This window comes from Chrysoperla carnea, chromosome 1 (assembly GCF_905475395.1).
Source record: "Chrysoperla carnea chromosome 1, inChrCarn1.1, whole genome shotgun sequence".
Lineage (NCBI taxonomy): Eukaryota > Metazoa > Arthropoda > Insecta > Neuroptera > Chrysopidae > Chrysoperla > Chrysoperla carnea.
The window spans coordinates 92,870,288-92,890,071 of record NC_058337.1 but is presented as its reverse complement, the minus strand read 5'-3'; the positions used below and the strand labels follow the sequence as shown (position 1 = coordinate 92,890,071).

General features: G+C 28.8%; 1 protein-coding gene across 1 annotated transcript in view; it reads left to right on the top strand.

Annotated features, from left to right (window-relative positions):
- The window catches only part of LOC123290942 (calcium uniporter protein, mitochondrial), a 225,254-nt gene that overhangs the window by 37,036 nt on the left and 168,434 nt on the right, over positions 1–19,784 (top strand). The window contains exon 2 of the mRNA XM_044871327.1: positions 14,550–14,793. Coding sequence (XP_044727262.1) covers positions 14,550–14,793 — 244 coding nt within the window. The remainder of the gene's footprint in view (positions 1–14,549; positions 14,794–19,784) is intronic.

Sequence of the window (19,784 nt, the reverse complement as noted above, 5' to 3'; positions counted from 1 at the left end):
GTTAGAAAACATGAAAATTTCTATGACGAGTTTTCAACGGATGATAACCTTAAAACAGCATTCACTATTTCAGCAATTAGCCTCTTAAATTAATGATAGAGGAACTAAATAGACAAAATTTCTCGGAAGCCATAACATCAAGAGCATTGACATTTTAAAGATAACTAAGTATTAGGGTTTGAGTACCTATCTCAAAAATAATCGAACAAAAAAAAAAATTTCGTCTTTGATTTGAACACGAAACTTATGATGGGTGTGCCAAAAATTCGATTTTCTTCCTTCCAGAGATGAAGGTTAATGTACTTTCAATTGAACCTAATAATTTTATAGATGATTCTTAACTCGTTGCGTCTCGAAGCAATTTGAAACATACACACACACGTATAGAAACGCACAAATATCGACAAAAATGGTATTTTATTTATGAAATTTGTACAGTTTAAACTCTTTGAAAACATGTCAAAAGTTCGTTGAAATGCTTCAAAACTATTGGAATTAGTTATGTTGAAATTATTTATAAATATTTGTATTATTTTGATAAACGGATTAATCCGAATTGAGAATGCAATGTGGATCCCATTGTATAAAATAAATAATGAAAACTTTCCAAAATCTGGAAAAAGGTTAAACGTAATTTCATCCCTTTTCAAAATCCTGTAAATGAAAAAATTGGTTAATTTTTAGGATTATCTCATATTTCATAATAAATTTTCATAACAAATAATAATTGTATGAGAAAATGTGCTTTGTTTGATGAAAATTGAGGGTACGATTTTCCTACTGTTATTGTGTGTAGTATAAAATGTATTCCTTTATTTCCTTATCACGAAATAAGTTATTTTAATGATACCTAACATACCAACGTTTTGTGTTGTTTGTCTAACATGGTAAATAGGCAACCTTTCTCCATTCTGGTTAGTTGCCTTTCCTTCTTGGCGTGTTTTTAATTCCTCTTTACTTTCATTTGTTGTGTATTTAATCTGATGTATATAATTTTATTTGTCTAATTAAAAATGACATTTTGATTACACTTATTTTTAGCTTTTTTTATACAGTTCGAAATGTTAATTTTTTCCTGTAAGTTAGAATTTTTTGTGTCGACATTTTTTTGTCGAAATTTTATAAACATCTATACACGCGTATTTATTACAAAAAAATTTCAAGATTAAATGATTATTGACGCAATTAAAGTTATTTTGAAAAGTTCGTTAAGTGTGTATCGAATCATGTGTGCTAAATAAGATTTTCAGATCGGTATTAAAATATTTTTATTTTGAGTAAGTTCAATTCAGTTTTATTATTTTTACAATTCAGTTTTACTTGTAGCACCTGTAATCAAATCTGACAAGTCAACTTTGACCCACTTCAGATTTTCCGAGTTTACGATTAAATTTATGGTAAGCATGACTTGATTTTTTTATCGCTTCCACCATTGATGTACATACGTTTTTTAGTTTTAAATAAAAAAATACTTTTTAAGAGACAATATTTTAACATTGTACTAAAGCGGCAAATCATGCTTAATATTTTAAATTAAGTGCCTCCACCTTTTTCTAATAGTCGTGTATGAGTGGCTCATAGAAAAATTTATTTTCTACTTTTTAGTACAATAAAATTGTATCTTTCTTTTGATTTTCTGAAACAAACGATCTTTGGAGACTAGATCAATGAATGATCTAGTTCGTGTGGTTTTTTTTTACCGGTATTTCATGGTCATATACCACCGTATTTGCCATAAAGTTGTATTTATTTGGGTATGCTATAAAAGTAAACGAAAATAGGCAGACAATTCATCTGCTGCGTTTACTTTCGAGTTAATCAAAATTTGTTAGAAATGCAAGTCAGTGAAAAATTCCAAAAAAATTTTGCTCTAGTATTTTTACTAAAAATTAGTCTTATCCACATTTTTTAGGCAACCCATTACAGGGGTATTTCTTAATATTTTACATTTCATAATTCGCTACACAGATGTGTGAAGGTGGACCCTAATTCGACTCTTACGACTACAAAAACTGTTAAAATGTATTTACAGAACCCTAAAAACGTTGACTTTAATAATCCGAATCGTAGGTAACGAATACAGTGCAACCTTAATATAACGAACCTCAATATAACGAATTCCTCGATTTAACAAATTTTTCGCAATCCCCTTGAATTGTCCATAAGAGTCAATATAAAATATACCTCTACATTACGAATATTTTTTGCGAACAGCCTCTTTATAACGAATTTTCAACTACATAAAAAATTTAAATACCTCTAAATAACGAAATTCGTCAATTCAAAACCTTTATATAACGTATAAAGTCCCACCAATATATGACAGTTAGTATACTCCATAGTATGTAATTCATGTCGCGAGAGGTTCCGACACTTTTTTCCTCTTTATAACGAATTTTAGACCAACTTAACCTCAATATAACAAACCTCAGTTTAACGAATTACTTGATATAACGAATATTTACTGGTTCCCTTCAGATTCGTTATATCGAGGTTGCACTGTATTTTGAAATGTCGGTGACATGTTTAAATATGTTTCTACTGATATATCATTATTGGATTCTTTCCAAAAACAGCAAACTTGTAGAAATGTCTTATTTTTTAAATAAACTGAATTTTTTTAAATATACGATTTTTGTATTGAATTTTATTCAGAAATATCTAAGACATATTAAACATCCTATCCGCATCCTAATAGCATTCTTTTGAATAGCATTTTTCATGAGTATTACCTAGAACTTAGTTTCGTATTTTAATATACATGCCTCGATTTAAACTTAAGTATAATGGTATCCTAGTGTCTAGAAGTAATCGCTTACAAAAATGTCTAGGATATGGCGCGTCAAAAAATCCATGTAACTTTCTGCCGCGTGCATTTTTTCTCATAAGACGTAGGACATAGGAAACGAACCGTAGTTTTACTCCTTTGAGTGCTTGAGGGTAGATGAAGTGAGGGGAAATGTCTGCCAGTATTGTGTAACGTTTAAGAGTTTATAATAATAACGGGGTTTAACCTCCGTTTCTCTGACATATACGCCTATAACAGAGGCCACCCACATCATTATTTGTGAATCTTTATTTATTTAATTACAAATTATATTTACAATTACATTTTTGATGGTATTTACAATTACAGTTTATATACGCAAGCTATTAATGATTTTTGTATCATAACCAATAAATTTTTTGAAAAAAAAAATTATTGGAAAAATAAAAAAAAAAAAATATAGAAAACGTTTAAATGCATTGAAATGTAATAATAGGGGAGTTCAAGAGGGGATTTGTGTAGAAACTCTGTGTAAGAGTCTTGCGAAAATAGTCGTCTCGGTCTTGCCGAGTTGCGTCTTGGTTTTGATTCTTGTTTGTTTGGCCTTGGTATTGATCTTCGTCTTGGCCTTGAAAAATTTGCAAGACCAAGATCAAGCCTGCAAGACCGAGACTAATTTTGCTCATCACTACTTTAAATTGAATTTATTAATATTGTCTAAAGATAAAATTAATTAATGAGGTTCGTTACATTACTCATACGAGATAGATAATTAAGCTATCTTATTCAATGCCAGTTTTTCGATGTACTTACTTTATGAATTATCAAGCGACTACATTTATTTGAATAATAACAAGAAAACTATTTTTCAATTTTAATCAATGTTCAGCATGTGGCGCACCAATTTAAATAATTAATTACCTAAAATTTTATCGTATTACTTTAATAATAGTTTAACCTTCAACTATTTTTTACGATTCTTGAACGATTATAAATCATTTATTTATTTAAAGATATATCGAATTGTGTAGTATTTTAAAAATAGATATCTTAGTTGGCCACAAGCATTGAAACAACAAACGTATAGCTAGTTGTTTTTGAGTCTACAAATGATGGTTAGTGGATAGGATTGAGTTTTCTACGAATTTTAACATAATATTGTAGAATATAGCACGTATAAAATGGACCCTATTTTTCTACCGCGTGGTAAATAAGCTCCGGAGTCGATGTGGAGTATTTTCTCCCACAGGGCATATACTTATAGGGAAATAAATTTAGTAAAAATTGCGAAAAAGTTCTACCCGCTCACCAAATAAGCTTCTTAATGATCGCACAAACGTTACATATTGCTGGAAGACATTTTCCCCCTCTCCCTCCTCCTAAACGCCTGAAAAATAGTAACATAGTTTGATTGATATTAATCGGAAAGGGCAGGGGGTATGCATGCTGGCATTCCGTAACATTTGTGCTGTCGTTAGGGAACTTATTTGGCAAGGAGAAGAAACTTTTTTCAATTGTTATTCATTTTATTTCACCCTCTTCCTCTGTTTCAAAAATGACCATCCTGTCATGTATATGTCCTACGAGAGAAAATACTCCACATCGACTTAGGAACTTATTTATCACGCGATGGAGCGGATTTGCAAGGCCGGAGATTGTGCATTCATTCCTCACTTCCTAGGAGTACCTATACTTCATCTTTAACAATGATGTTAAAAAAGGTTTGATCATTGTTCGCCAACTTTTTCATACTCAATACAACCTTTATTCCCTACATAGGTGACCTCTCTTTATTAAAGTTACTTAATAGAATAGTTTTGTAATCAAACTTTTCAATGATGCTTAAGTATGCGTCTGAATATTCAAATAATTTAGTTGACAAATAATTATTTATTTTAATTAGTTTTTATTAAATGTATTTATTCTTTAATTGATTAATGCTTTACACACACGTAGTACTTAGTTTATGATTAGAGGATGATAGAATACCCTATTTAGCCATAATATATAGCCAGTGTTGAATATTAAAGCTTGTATTGTTTTTATAAATAAGTTAAAAAAAGCAAAAATATTTATATAGGATAAAGTAGCGGTTATTTACAACCCCCCCCCCCAAATTCCCAAGAGTTTATTTAAAATTCTATACAAGAAGAAGCGTTGTTGTTGGATTAAATAACGCCTATGTACGCCATGCCAATCATATATTCAAAATCATCATAAATGATTTACAAGAATAAATATAATACTCATAAATTCAATCATATAAATAAGATAAATGAATATAAAATTTTTCTGTGCTTGATTTTAAAATCTCTTTGTGGATAAATTCACAAGATCGTAGCTTTAAGCATTGTTTATTTTGTTATAAAATTAATTAACTTGATGAAAGTAATCTTATTTATTTTAATTAAAAACACATGCATTATAATTAATTGCATCAAGAAACTAAAATTGTATGTTAATAATATAACAGTTCTCTTTACTAATACCTATTACTATTTGATACCTATTACATATCTTCTTTGAGTTTAGAATTTACAAGTTCGGAGGTGTATGTATAGGAGTATTGTCAGTAAATGGTATTATTATTATTATTACTTGTAATGTAATCATATTGTGTCGATGTCGACTATTGTTGTTTATTAGGTGATGACAAATGTACCTTTTGTGCCAAAAGTTAGGTAAACTTGCTAATTCAATTTGGGTGTATATTATCTTGTCAAATAGTGTATACCTATCGCATAATTTATATCAGTTGTTTACAATGAGATTGTAAATTGAATTTTAACCCTTTATTAGGTCGGTCGATTTCAGTACGTCAAAGTGTACAATACTTCCCCATTACATAACTATTATAATGCTAGTACATACAGTTCTTATAAGCTAAAAGTAGCAAGCCGATTTCAAATCGTCGTGTCTTAATCAAGCCAAAGTTATTACATTTGTGTAATGTAATGTGTATGGCATAATTTACTTAGTCATAATTCGTAATTAAACATTATTTTTACTTGTTCGATATCCTGGCGTATGATCGTATCCCAACGTGTTTATAATATATCTTGAATAATAATAATGGGGTTTAACCTCCGTTTCTCAGACCACGTCTATAACAGAGGCCACCCACATCATTATTATCTTTATTTATTTATTAAACTACATGATGTGGGTGGAGTAGGTTATATCGTTCTTATCCGTTCGTATTCGTGGATTCGAGCCCGCAACCTCCCAGTCAGTAGTCACGTGTAAAAGTAACTATGTAATCAAATTTAACCTACTTTTACTTCTAATTGTTCGATTAACTTGATAATTTGCACACATAATCCAAATCAAAATGTTCAAGTGTGATTATGTTTTAAATAGACCGGGAGCCTTTTTGAAATTAAATCGTAAAAGGGCTACTCTTCATTGGCGTTATTTTCGAAATTATCTTTCTGAGCTTAAAAAGCGTTTCAGTTTCAATCATAATTAATTAATCAATTTCAACTAAAAACGTTATATAATGAATGTTCAAAACTTAGCAAAAAAGAGAAAATAAATTATGAATTTTAATGTAATTAAGTTTGTGTTTACAATATTATAATTGTTAGACTACACTTGAAGTGAATAAATCCGTCATGTCGTTCGTTGTTACGTGAATAAATAATATTATAAAATTAATGGCAAGTAGAATAATTTGTTCCAAATAATACCACATGTCTGATTAATAATGCATAAATGAAGATATCATATTTTAAACACATTAAAGAACAACATCCAATCAATAAATTATAATTTCTTTCATTATTTTCTTATATTTATTATTTATGATCTTGTAATTTATGTGATAAATAATGTGTTGACTTACTTTTTTTGGTTAATAGTTGTTAATTTCGATATGTTGATATTATGTTAATATCGAGCTTTCATAACAAACCATTACGAATAATAATAATAATAATTCTTCATCATTTATCACGATCCAAAAATAATGTATAGTCTATTGAAACTTTGAAAACAGCTAAAAGTGCTAATCTAGGCCATAGAAAAGTCAAATAGAATTATAATATATAATAACAACACCAATCATGTATTTAAAGAATCTCAAGAAAAAGTATTATTTAAAAATTTCTTAGCCGTACTTAGATACGTATCATCGTTCTATATCAGCGTACATTTTTGTAATCGAGAAGTGTCGTGGGAGACCCGGTAGAAACTATATTCCTTTCGTAATTGGTACATTATCAATGTAGCGCTTTTTTTTTTATTTAGAAGACATTTTTCTGAAAATTTAAGGTATTAACTTTAGAAGTCAAATACTTGTTTGATTTTTTAAAGAATTTAATTTTATAGCTACTTTTAATTTTTACTGTATGAAACAATTGTAGTAGGTATTAGTTTAAAAAAGACATATTTCTGATTTCGTAGTCAACCCAATATGTGAATACATTATGTTTTGTTTGGTTAGGATATTTATTATGATATAACATAAAAATTGTATTGTATTTACCATGAAGGTTATAAGAAGGAGAACGATCGCTATAGAAAATATTGTCCCCGAAATATGGATAAAATAAGTGAGGCGCTGCGACCGCTAAGTAGTATCAATAAAAGCGGGCTGTTGTGCGCTAATTTGAAATGATATATCAATTTGTACATTATGCAACTAACTTCATCTACTTGTACTCATAAACAGCTAACTTCGCAGATACTACTTCTTGATGACAGCGCGGCTGGTGGCTGAAAAATGAACTATAAATTCTACAAATTTTCAGGGACAGACGCGCTTATGCTTTAACACGTAGCCATCGTTTTCCTTCTTTATAACCTTCATGGTATTTACTTTAAATTATCTCTGCTTTCTTTAACTTCTAATAAGTTTCATAACTCAATTTTTTTCTATGATAAAACATAAAATTTTGACAAAAAATACAAATCGGCAATTAAGAAATTAATTTGACAAATTTTCAAATAAAAAGATGTTTGCATTTTCTCAAAATTCATGGCATCCTGAATTGATTGAAAAAGTTTTAGTTACAATCAATTTTTGCATAGATTTGTTACATTCGCCACAATTTTAGATCAAAATAAATCAATATAAAACTGCATAGGTACTTATTATATAGATTATATAGATGTGTAATTAAAAAATAAATAATTAAACGATTAGCTCAGTCAATTGTAATATTCACTTGTTTAAATGTAGATTATATGACTGTAGTAAGTTTCTTTGAAGATATGTTATAGAAAATTCATGTATTAAGTCCATTAACCTTAATTGGTTGTTTCAATTATTATTGTATTAAGTACAGATATAAAATTAGTTTATGTAAATCGCATTTAATAGAATTTCTATTATTCCTACAGTGTACTTTTACATACGTAAGTTTCGTTTGAATATGCTAATCAAGAGATACGGGTAAGAATCGATGAATTGTTAGGTAATTCTAATAAACTATATGTATGTATCTGACATATTCAAATCGACATCTGCAATATTGTTTGTATTTTGTTTATGTGGTTTGATTGTAGGAATAGTAAATAAACTAGCATGTCTTAGAAACAAGATCAATATCACTACATAGTATAAAACAAAGTCGCTTTCTCTGTCCCTATGTCCCTTTGTATGCTTAAATCTTTGAAACTACGCAACGGATTTTGATGCGGTTTTTTTTAATAGATAGAGTGATTCAAGAGGAAGGTTTATATGTATAGTAACATCCATTAAATAGTGGAGAAGTACTGCTACTACTTAAAAATGTAAAAAGTAAATAAGTAAAAATGTAGTGTATGAATTTAGATATTCCAAAGATAGCAGGAAATCTTCATGGTATAGGGAAAGGGGGATTGTTTTACTCCAAATTTAACGCGTGCGGGCCACGGGCAGTAATGAATAAATCAAAACTACTGGATCGATTTTAATCACATAGGCTATATATTTTATACCCGTGCGAAGCCAGAGCGGGCCGCTATGTTTTTATATACAACGTTCACAGTTTTTCTGTAGTGTATTTAGTATCAGCATTGCACCCGTGCGAAGCCGTAGCGGGTCGCTAGTAACATATAAATATTAACATACTTCAGAGATTGTCTAGACTAAAATATATTTCCTGGATGTAAAAAAAGCAAACGGCAGAAATATGCTAATCAAATATGGGAAATTACTAACACCACTGAGATGTAATTTCGTGAACCTAGGTAATCAGGTAGTAATTTTATGTGAGGCTTCATTACATATTCCTAAATTTTTTTTCTTCAAAATTATCATTAATGGTGCAAGGGATCGAAAAAGTTTTATACTTTATTGTCTTCGTGTATAGTTGTCAAGGCCAATACAGGACATTCGCTGTATCCATGACTTACAGCTATCGTTAAACTTTAAACGTATTGTCTTTCGATATATTGCAATATTGACATATTTTTAAGTCGCATTTCCTCCGAAAGCGTTTTTCGAAAAAATGCTTTAAAGATAAATTGTTAGTTTTTTCAATGAGAGTCAACTTTTTAATTGAACGTGTTCTAGGTCCAATCTGGTGTCAAAACATGATGTCCCCCATCAAACTCTGCAACTTTTGTTTAAGTTATTTTTTGATTGGTTAACTACAAAACGAAATATTTAGGTGTATAGATTAAAATAACTCAACCTGAATGTATCAGCGAATCAAGCGAACTCGGTGGTCGAAGGATATCTCATACCGTTTTGTTTTTATTTCAAATTAAAAATGCACAAATCCAATTTATTCACTCTTTAGATGTCCAAAATAGTTTTCCTACAAACAATATTCGTTACATAATATTTAGGAATACCAATACACTATAGGTGTAACTACACAACAGAAACCTATTGTTGGAAATCAAATTTTTAACTTATAGAATATTGTCCAGTAGGTACTGATATTCATCTCAGTAAAATTGATTGTTTCAATGTTGTTAAATTAGATTTGTTCAGTATTCTGTCACTCTGTTACATATTATATATCTAGCTCGTTTATTCATATGTTACATATACAGACAAGTAAATGTTATTAAATTTAACATATTTTGTTGAACAAATTTCTATTTATAGTATTCCGTACTGTACTGTTTTATGTATTCCGTACCATATTGATACACTTATTTACCTATATAACAAACAATAGGGGATAATCTGATGTCGAATTATCCATATTACCCATAAAAATGTAAAACTAGGCTTGATACCATGACAAAAAATGAAATTTAAAAAACGGAGAAGTTATAAGCAATCACAGATTGTATTCAAAGGTTGCCCATCTCCTTTTAACAAAACAAAGTTTTATAGGTAATTTCTATGGCCATACCCACATATGGCGTCACTAATGGATATCTTCCTCTTTGTTTAATTAGGAATTTTAAATGTTCATATCTTACATACTAGTAAAGATTTTAAAAAACCAACTTCACTTTTCAGCACATCCAGTGAGAATTGTTTATTTGAAGAGATAAAAAAATTTAGTCCCATCCCCGATTGGAATTTTGAAGTAATATGACTTGATCGTGAATTGTGATGATATTTTTAGAAATAATTAAGAAGTGGAAGGGTTTTTATTAGTAATTAGATTTCAATAAGGTGGCTGGGTTTCCTCTATCACATGACGTTTACGTTAACTAACGTTAGATGTTCTGAAGTCGTGTTATTTAAAGTTTTAGGTCAAATGACCGCCAAGAAAGTGTAATTTGAACTTATAGTCGTTATAATCTAAAAAGCGATAGCTGAAACTTTCAATAACTAACTGCGATTATGAAAAAAAATTTAAACAAAACATACTTTTTTAGGGCCAAGCTTTTACTGAACAAAAAAGTAAATAATTAGTCTTATGAGAAACTCATGCAACTATTTGTAAGAGCTGGACGCGCTCAATTTAAAATATCAAGGATGATTAGGGATATCTCAAGCTTTTACTAATATTCATGTAGGAGTGACTCATAAGTAAAATTATTTCCTAATTTTTAGTTCAATAGAAGCTTGTTCCCAAAAAAGTAATTTTTATTAAAATTTTTAATTCAAAACAAAAAAAAGTAAGATTATCAAATGTGGAGAAAGCGATGGGAAAATCAGGTGATACTTACTATAAAATGCATACTCATCCGATTAAATTCGGAAGAAAACTTTTTAAATTCGCGAAATGAAAAGCGGGGATAATCTTGATGTCGAATTGGCCATATTACCCATAAAAATTTAAAACTAGACTTTTGAATACCATGACAAAATTTGAAAGTGAAATTAACAATGATTAAAAAACGAAGAAGCTATAAGCAATCTTTGATTGCATTCAAAGTTTTCCCACCTCCTTTTAGCAAAACAATGTTTTATATGTAATCTCTATGGCGATACCCACGTATGACGTCACTGGTGGGTGTCTTCTTTGTTTGTTTAATTAGTAATTTTAAACTTTCATATCTTGCACAATAGAAAAAATTTTTTTAAATCAACTTCCCTTTTCGTCATGTCCAGTGAAAATTCTTCATCTGAAGTGATACAAAAAATTTAGTTCGATCCCCTATTGAATTACCTATTATCATAGGATTGTTAACATTAAGAGTAAATTGTGGCTATTGTTAAATAACAATTGTTCAAGAATATATTGTGCATTACCAAGCCAATGGTGTAACCCACTTAATCATACAAATTTTACATAAATACTACCTATGCGAATATTGACAGTAGTATTACAGATATGTTACACCTATTGTTTAAATCAGTATGACATGATGAGTGTATTTGAGATATTATATTATGCATTACATGATAAAAAGAGTTTTTCATCAAGAATAGTAGAACTAACTTAAATAATTTTGGTTTGAGTTATCATCACTTGTGTATATCATCAACATGAGTCGACTCATTCATCTTTGAACAAGAAATTTTAAATCAACTGGTTTAGTAAATAATCATAGAACACACAAGAGTCCTCAAAGAATCGTAAAGACGCGATCGTCGTAAAGATTTATTGACTGCTCTGAATAGTAGGCGCAATTATATATCGAACAACGGTTATATCAAACCGAATCTATACAGTCGAGAAATCGAAAAATTTTATTTCTTCTTGTATGTCTTCTAGAGCATACAAAAACTGTCATTAAATACTTAAATAATTTAAAATATTTATTATATTTCATAAATAAGTTATTTAGTTTTGTTTAAAGTTCTATTACTCTTAATGGAAAACCCTTTATAAACCGGAACTGAAGCTCGTTATATTCCATTCAAAATTGGTATTGATAAATCTATTAAATCATTATTTAAAATTAATTCAGTTGTCAATGTTCACTTTAATATATCTGTCTAAATTTTGATATGTGTGTATGAAATATATCTAGTACTAAGTTAAGTCCCAAGTTTGCAACGCTTAAAAATATTGAAAATTGTGATTGAATTTTCAAGTTTGATGATGAATTTAGTTCTAACTTGATGAATGTAGACGAAAAATGAAAATAAAATTTTTCCATGTCTGCCTTGGTTTTCAAAAAATGAAAAAGTAAATAATTAAACAAAACTTTCAATTTTCAATATTTTGAAAATTACTCAAGATATCGAAAAATTTTATTCTTACTTTTCGCCTTATATTGTCCAGCTATAACATAGTTCACCATCAGGGCAATTTTGGATAACAAGCTTGATTTTTTTTCATATGAAATTAGACTAAATCTAAATTAATTCTGAAAATTTTAAGGGGGGGGGGGGTGATCGATTATTTTAAATAAATAAATGACTTCAAAAATAGGCATATCCAACATTGATCTTAATTGTTCTTTTACAAAATTGTTTAAATACACTCCTACATAACTCGGGAGTGATTTCTTGAACCGTTTCCCTTATTTTCTGTTCAAAATGATTTCAAAAGTGAGTAGCTAAATGTTAATATTTTTGAAAGCAGAGCTTTTTATAAAGAATAACTTCATTTCGTAAACCTTATTATAAAAAAGTTTTCCATATGTAGCCAACTTAGCTAGACACCCTAAAATTTTCAGAAATCATTTAGATTTAGCCCAACTTCAAATTTAAAAAAAATCAAGCTTTTTATCTAAAATTTCCCTGGCGCTCGTACACCCTTAAACCGGTTTATTTCTTTAAAATATTCACGTCAATAAAACGAAGAACTTGTTACTCAATGTAATATAAATCGAACGATACAATTATACACCTTCTTTGTTCAAGATCATGATGGAAATCAGTTGAACATGTACGCGTTTTATGGTGATGTGTTCGTTGATGCCGGAATGATAGCGAAGAATGTATAATGTGCTATAACGGAGTGTGTTAGCTTTTCATATTTTATTATAATATCAGGTATATTACGTTTTTGTATAATAAAATTGTAAGGTATTTTTGTTGGTTTTATACAGGTTATTATAATATTATTCGATAAGAATTCGTAGCTTATTTTAAATTCTTAAAGAGTTTTTGAAATTATAATAACAGTATATAAAAAATTATTTTTCTTACATACAATGTAATTTGTTCTTAATAAAATGAGAGACTGGTTTTTTGATGTCCAATCCACCTCTCGGGAAATATTCACTGACAGGGTTGCCAAATCAATTTATTCTAGAAGCGGTAAATAATACTTAAAAATATATAGATTGATTTGAGAAAATCAATAATTTTGAAAATTCTGACTATGAAAATGATAGTATCCCATTAAAATTAAACCGAAAAAGGGAGAAAGGCAATTAAAATTGTGTATTAGTTAAAGTCTGGCATGGTCTATTTCTTTGTCCACAAGTTCTGAAATTATGTGAGTCTCGTAATATGTACAGTTCTTTTGATTTGCATTTTGGGAAAAGTTTTGCATTTTGCTGTACAAATGAATGAACAAAACATTGGTTGACATTTGGAAACCAAAAATGAAAAAAAATTGATCGAGTATGCTCTATAAGAGATTTTTATCGAAGTGAATTTGTAAATGTATTTACTATAATATTGCAGTAAATAAGTATATTTAATGGTATTTCAATAATTTTAATGAGGTATGCTCTAAAATTTCCGACGTTTCAAGCAAGTAGATAAACGAACAGGCAATCCAAATCATTGGCGAATTCCCGAAGGAAATGGAGCTATGTAATAATTGTATTTATAAGTGTAATAATTGTATCTCTATATTTTTATGAGTCTGACCTTCTCTGGCGGCCGAAATTTAAGTCCGATTTGCATAAAATGTGGTATCAAGAAGGGTTTTGGTATTTGAAAAGTCAACTTCCCTTATGACAAATATCAACAGATAAATACGGGGTGGAGGGTCGCACAAAGTACAAAATTTGAATTTTTTCAAAATAAAAAATGTTCTTCTATTTTTTGATCAGTTTTAAGTTAAAAATTAAAAATGCAATATTCGATTTTAAGAAAATCAATCTCTGAGTGAAGTCGCTTAGGTAATGCAGCTCCTGCGCTACGAATTTTTTTAAAAAACGTGACAACAACTACAAACAAATTTGTTTCGAGGTTTGTTTGAATAAATAATTTTATTAACCTTTAACCTTTTTTTGTCAGGCCTAATACAAAGAGCCTCGATAATCTGAACACTCGATAATTGGAAACGTCCAGTTATCGAAAAACTTTTCGCTCTCCTGGAATTTCCACTACCGATATCTACCAAAAGCTCAAAATTTTCCGTATTACACCTTGATTTTTGAAACTTTTATTTGAGAAAATGATCATTTGAGAATATTCTGAACCACAAATTTTTGTTAAACATCGTACTGTATAAAAATGGTCTGAAATAATTTTTATTTTAAAACTATTATTTTGTGATATATGATTTTTTATTTGTTTTCTCATTTGTTACAGAATATAATACAATTACGACGGTGGTCAAAATGTAATCGGCGATTTTGTACCAGCACGAATTTAAACGAAAAAGATAAAGATAAGATTAGGAAGGATAAGAATAATAAAGAAACTAGTTCAACGTCTTCTTTACAACAAATTTCATCACACAGTCATGAAAATAAATCTAAGTTTATTGAAAATGTTATTTCAAAAGATTTAACCGTAGAACAACCATTTGACAAGGATAAAAGTCAAAAAGAAGGTGAGTTTTTTTTAATACCTACATTAATAAGGCTTTGTTTGTAAAATAATTATTGTTTTGAAGAAAAGATGCCTGTTATTTATTTATTACGTTTTCAAATCAAATTCATAATTGTTTCAATGGAAATTTATTTTTCTTTCCTTTCCTTTTCGTCTAATATTGTCAAGTTAAAACTTAATTCACCATCAAATTTCAAAATGTATATATTTTAAATTTGTGTCCCCACTACCGTATGCTCATACATTCTTAATTAGTCGGGCACAAGGGTTTTTTTTTTGTTTTCAATAATTTATTAAGGTTTTACCTTAATCTAAATTTTTTTTTTCCTTCGACTAGCTTTGGAGAAATCTATGACAACATACCATCCATCTATCGTTTAACCATAAGACTAATGTCAAATATGCCTTCTTTTGAAGTTATTTATTTATTTAAATAATCGGTCAACCACCTATAAAATTTTCTGAGTTGATTTAGACCTAGTGCATATTTTTTTGTAAATCAAGCTTTTCATTAAAAATTACTCTGGCGCTCATACATCCTGAAATGATAAGTACATTCGTTGCTAAAAAAACTAAAACATGATGCGATGAAGCTGCCTGTTCCCACGATGCAAATTATGTTTTACTGTAAACAAACATTGAATTACTACTGGTAATTGGCGTAACAAATTACCATCAAATAATTAGCTCTTCAATTCCCCTATTTCCTCTAATTGCTGTTGTATTCTACACATATTCTATTAGTCTAGAAGCTCAGACACTTTCCGTAGCCGTGAAAGCCCGTGACTTTATCCAACTTGTTAGGTATTTTTATGCGCTGAATTCAATTTTCGAAGGTGTTTAGCTCTAAAGTGGTGCTAAATTGTTAAAAACAAACTTTATAATCAAAAAGAATTGATAATTTTAAAAACTTTTAGGTTACATCCTTACACCCTTAGGTTACACCCCTTTAGAGTTACATACTTGTAACTAGAAAAAGTCGAAAATTTCTGAAATGCTATTGCAATTAACAGAAATTCTATTACAATAACATATTTTTAACAATTAAAAATTATGGTTCTAGAATGAAATATTCAACAATCTGTCATGGGATGGTTTTTGTCATGGGGTGTTCAAAGATTATTTAAGAATTTTGGCAATCTCAAAAATTCCATTATTTAATTAACATTTTTGAAAAGGTCTCTTAAAAAATCACAAGAGACATTGAATGAGCTAAAAAGTCTAAAATCGGTTTTCTCACCCAAACAATCTTTATTTTCCTATTTGTTTATAAAAATTTCTGGCAAAACAAAAAATTTAGGTTTTGCAGCCATGGACAATTAAGGAATGTTTATGATGGCTCCTAGTGTACTTTTTAATACTTCAAATACATTTGAGTTGCATATTGACAATATTTATTATAGTGTATTTTTCCGACATAAAAATGAATATTGTAATAGAAACAATTATTTACTAACATAATATTGACATAAGTATGACATAAATATCACATGTCCTTGATACTCTCAATAAGCCGTCATTCAGAACAATTTATTTATAATTTACTCCAGTCTAGTTTATTCCAGTTGCGTAAATCAAAACATGTAAAAGTTCAAATTTTTTGAGTTATTCGGGATTGAAAATGTCGTTTATTTTAATAAAAAATTGCATTATTTTCAAAGTTAATAGAAAATAGTTGGTTTTTGTTCCTGTAAAACTAATGCGATTCAAAATTAAATTTATTAATGTAGCACCTTCTTCACCGATAAGGGAAGTCAAAGTATACGATTTACTCGTTTGATGGAACTTCGTATGTGTCGAAAATATTCTCAACATATTCGTATGCTTATTATCGGGTCGTTTCTAGGTAATAAATAACTTAATTCAATTTATTTCCTTCTCGTTTAACCTTCTCATTTGTGGCGTCCTTTTTTGCAACACCCAGCGCGGCCCCAATTCTAACAGATTCATTCGTATTTAATTTCATTTTTGGATTCTATAATTAATTATTTATAATTTAAGTTATTCGATAGTGTCTGTAGAATATATAAATCAGCAGTTTACTATGAGATAACGCAGTTTTTAATTTATGTTATATTATTAAGTTAACTATGAAAGAAAACACCAAAAATATATTGCCTTTTACATTACCAAATGGCTACACAAAATAAAGCGCCAAGTCTGCTAGATCGATAAATTACAATTATCTCACTCACTTATCACTGAAGGGACATCCTCGCCAAAATCCGCAGTTTGGTAACATAATTAATAAAAAAAAGAAGCTAGAAGGGAAAAAAGTTTCTAGTTGATACATTTCGAGATTCATCGGAAAAAGTATTAATGACGAGTCTGTGAGACTTCCACAACTGGAAAAAAAATGCCAAACAGATTTTTTTATTCTGAAACATTCTGTACCATTTTTTATTTTTGTAGATAAATATATCTAGAAATCATCTGAAGATTGTATTTGAAAAAATGGCTGATGTCGAAAACACTTGTTTTTTTCATATAAAATATTAAAATAATAGGTTTATATACACTATTTTTTTTTAATAGTATTTTACATTATAACCCTATTTTCAACTACTTATTTTTATTGATTTAGGTGATAAAATTTCATTTGTACGTGTAATTAGGGAGAGGCATTGGGAATTAATTTTACAATATGTATTTCTATTTCCACTCCTGTTTTTTTCTCATTATTAATTATTGTCTACTATTATTCTGGTTAGATGTGTTGATGGGTAGGGGGTAGCCGAGACAATAGTTATAAACCCCAAAAATGTCTGAAATAAACTTCTAGGCTTCGTTATGATTGTCTCGTATTGTCTTTTGAAAGTGTAGCGCAAAGTTGCACTTAAATTTACCATTCATAAACGCGAAAAAATCTTCATTTTATCTCTGTTATAGACTCGATAAAAATAATCCGGATAAGCACAATATCGTCTTTTCACGAACCTCTTATGTAAACATAAGTAAAACCTAACAAGTTTTAAAGAGTGTTGTGAAATTCCACTGTGGCGTCTTATCCTCCAATATACAATGAATTATTCGTAATTAATCTCAATGGTTTTGGTATGATAGATCCGACGCCTTAATTGGAAATTAAACAACCAAAAATAAAAGTAATATTTTCATAAAATTAAAAAAATTGGGAAAATTATTTACTGAGCGTATTTTTATAATGGCGGGCCGCAATGTTGGCGGGATAAACAATTTAGAACAACGTTTTTGATATATACCAAACATGATATACGAACAAACAACTCCGTTCGTGGATATAATCGAAAACGTTCTCTTAATACAAATTATTTCTATTTTTATTACATTATATTATATTTTTATTATATTATATATATTTTTATTTATTTTATTTTATATTTATAAATACGTAGGTACTAGCTATATACCCGCCCGATTCACTGGGCTTAGAAGTAAAAATCACCGCTTTATAGCCCCCACCTCTATTGATCTCACTTATCTCCCTTCCATAACACTTGGAAGGGATTGTTTTAGAATTCTTTAATTTATGGTTCAAAATGATGATCATACATCTGCTCCATCTGTAAATATATCTCTATAAATTATAGCTCATGTGTTATTCTGATGTATCAGCTACATTACTGTACAGTTTCATTAAAAACCATTCGCTAGTTTTAGCGTGAAAGCGTAACAAACAAACAAGTAAACATTCTTACTTTCACATTTATAATATATATAGGGATAAAGTTTGTACTCTGATAATAATTTTCAGTGCTTATATGAAAACTCATTAATTCTTAAAATTATTTTTTATACGCAAAAGCGAATAGATAGATTTTGTACTTACATTGAAAAAATTGCTTGTAATTTTTTATTTAGTTATTATGACTGTATTTTTGATAAAAATAATTTTTTATAAATATATATATATATATATATATATATATATATATATATATATATATATATTTATATTACATCATTCATATTACATATTATGATAAACCTATAGTCCATTGAAAAATAACTCTTAACCTCGTAATTATGGAAGTTACATTATGTATAGGTATCTTGGTTAAGTTTAAAATTGAGTTGCTAGTGTTCACGGCCCATCCATTTAGCCATCTTGAAAAAAAAGGTTCAAACACCTTTTTGATTATATCTCCTAAACGTTGCATTTAAGAAAAAGATTTATTATTTGGTAGTCTTTTGTTCAAAATTAAATTCTTGATTTTGGATGGATTTTTGACAGGTCAATAAACTAAGCTACTCGATGCCGGAAAATAAAAAAGTCAAATTTTATATATATATATATATAGCCATTTCAAAGCTCAAAAAAGAGCAGAAAAAGAGTTAAGAATGGTATGTTAATATCGAACCACAAGTGAAACTTTTTGAAAAATTTCCGAAAAACAGAGGTACTCACAGAGTAAACCAACAAAATGCAGAAAAATCGACTCTGAAAATTTGTAACCACGCCTACCACACCCGCTAGTTAATTTTTCAATGGAGTACTTAATATGATACATTTATTTTTAAGGATGTTTTTAATCAAGCAATAGAAGGTAATCTCTATCCCATGAATTAATTTGTTATTTTATGTTACTAAGTGAAACTTATCAGCTGAAGTTTTTGCTTTCAAAAAATATCTCAGCAAACTAAAAACAAATCATTAATAAACATTTTTTTGGATCATTTTATACATGTAATTCTGTCAGATGACATCAAAACTTAATGTAGTGGGCGTTTACTTTTCTTTTTAATGCAAATTCAAAGTGGGTATTTCGCACGCAAAATTTTAAAAATTTAACCATTAACCATTTAACCATTGTTTGATGAAAGTGTGGAATTTTAATAAATTTCAATTTGACTTTACTTAGCCTTAATCCAAATTCTACTTTGCCTGTGCCAGAAAACCATTGTACCAGAAAATATATTATGTCACAAAAAATGGAATTACTCGACTTTGTTTTCCTTTCTAGATGTAAACATATTTTTTTTTTTTTTAAAAAATCAAACTATTTTAAATAT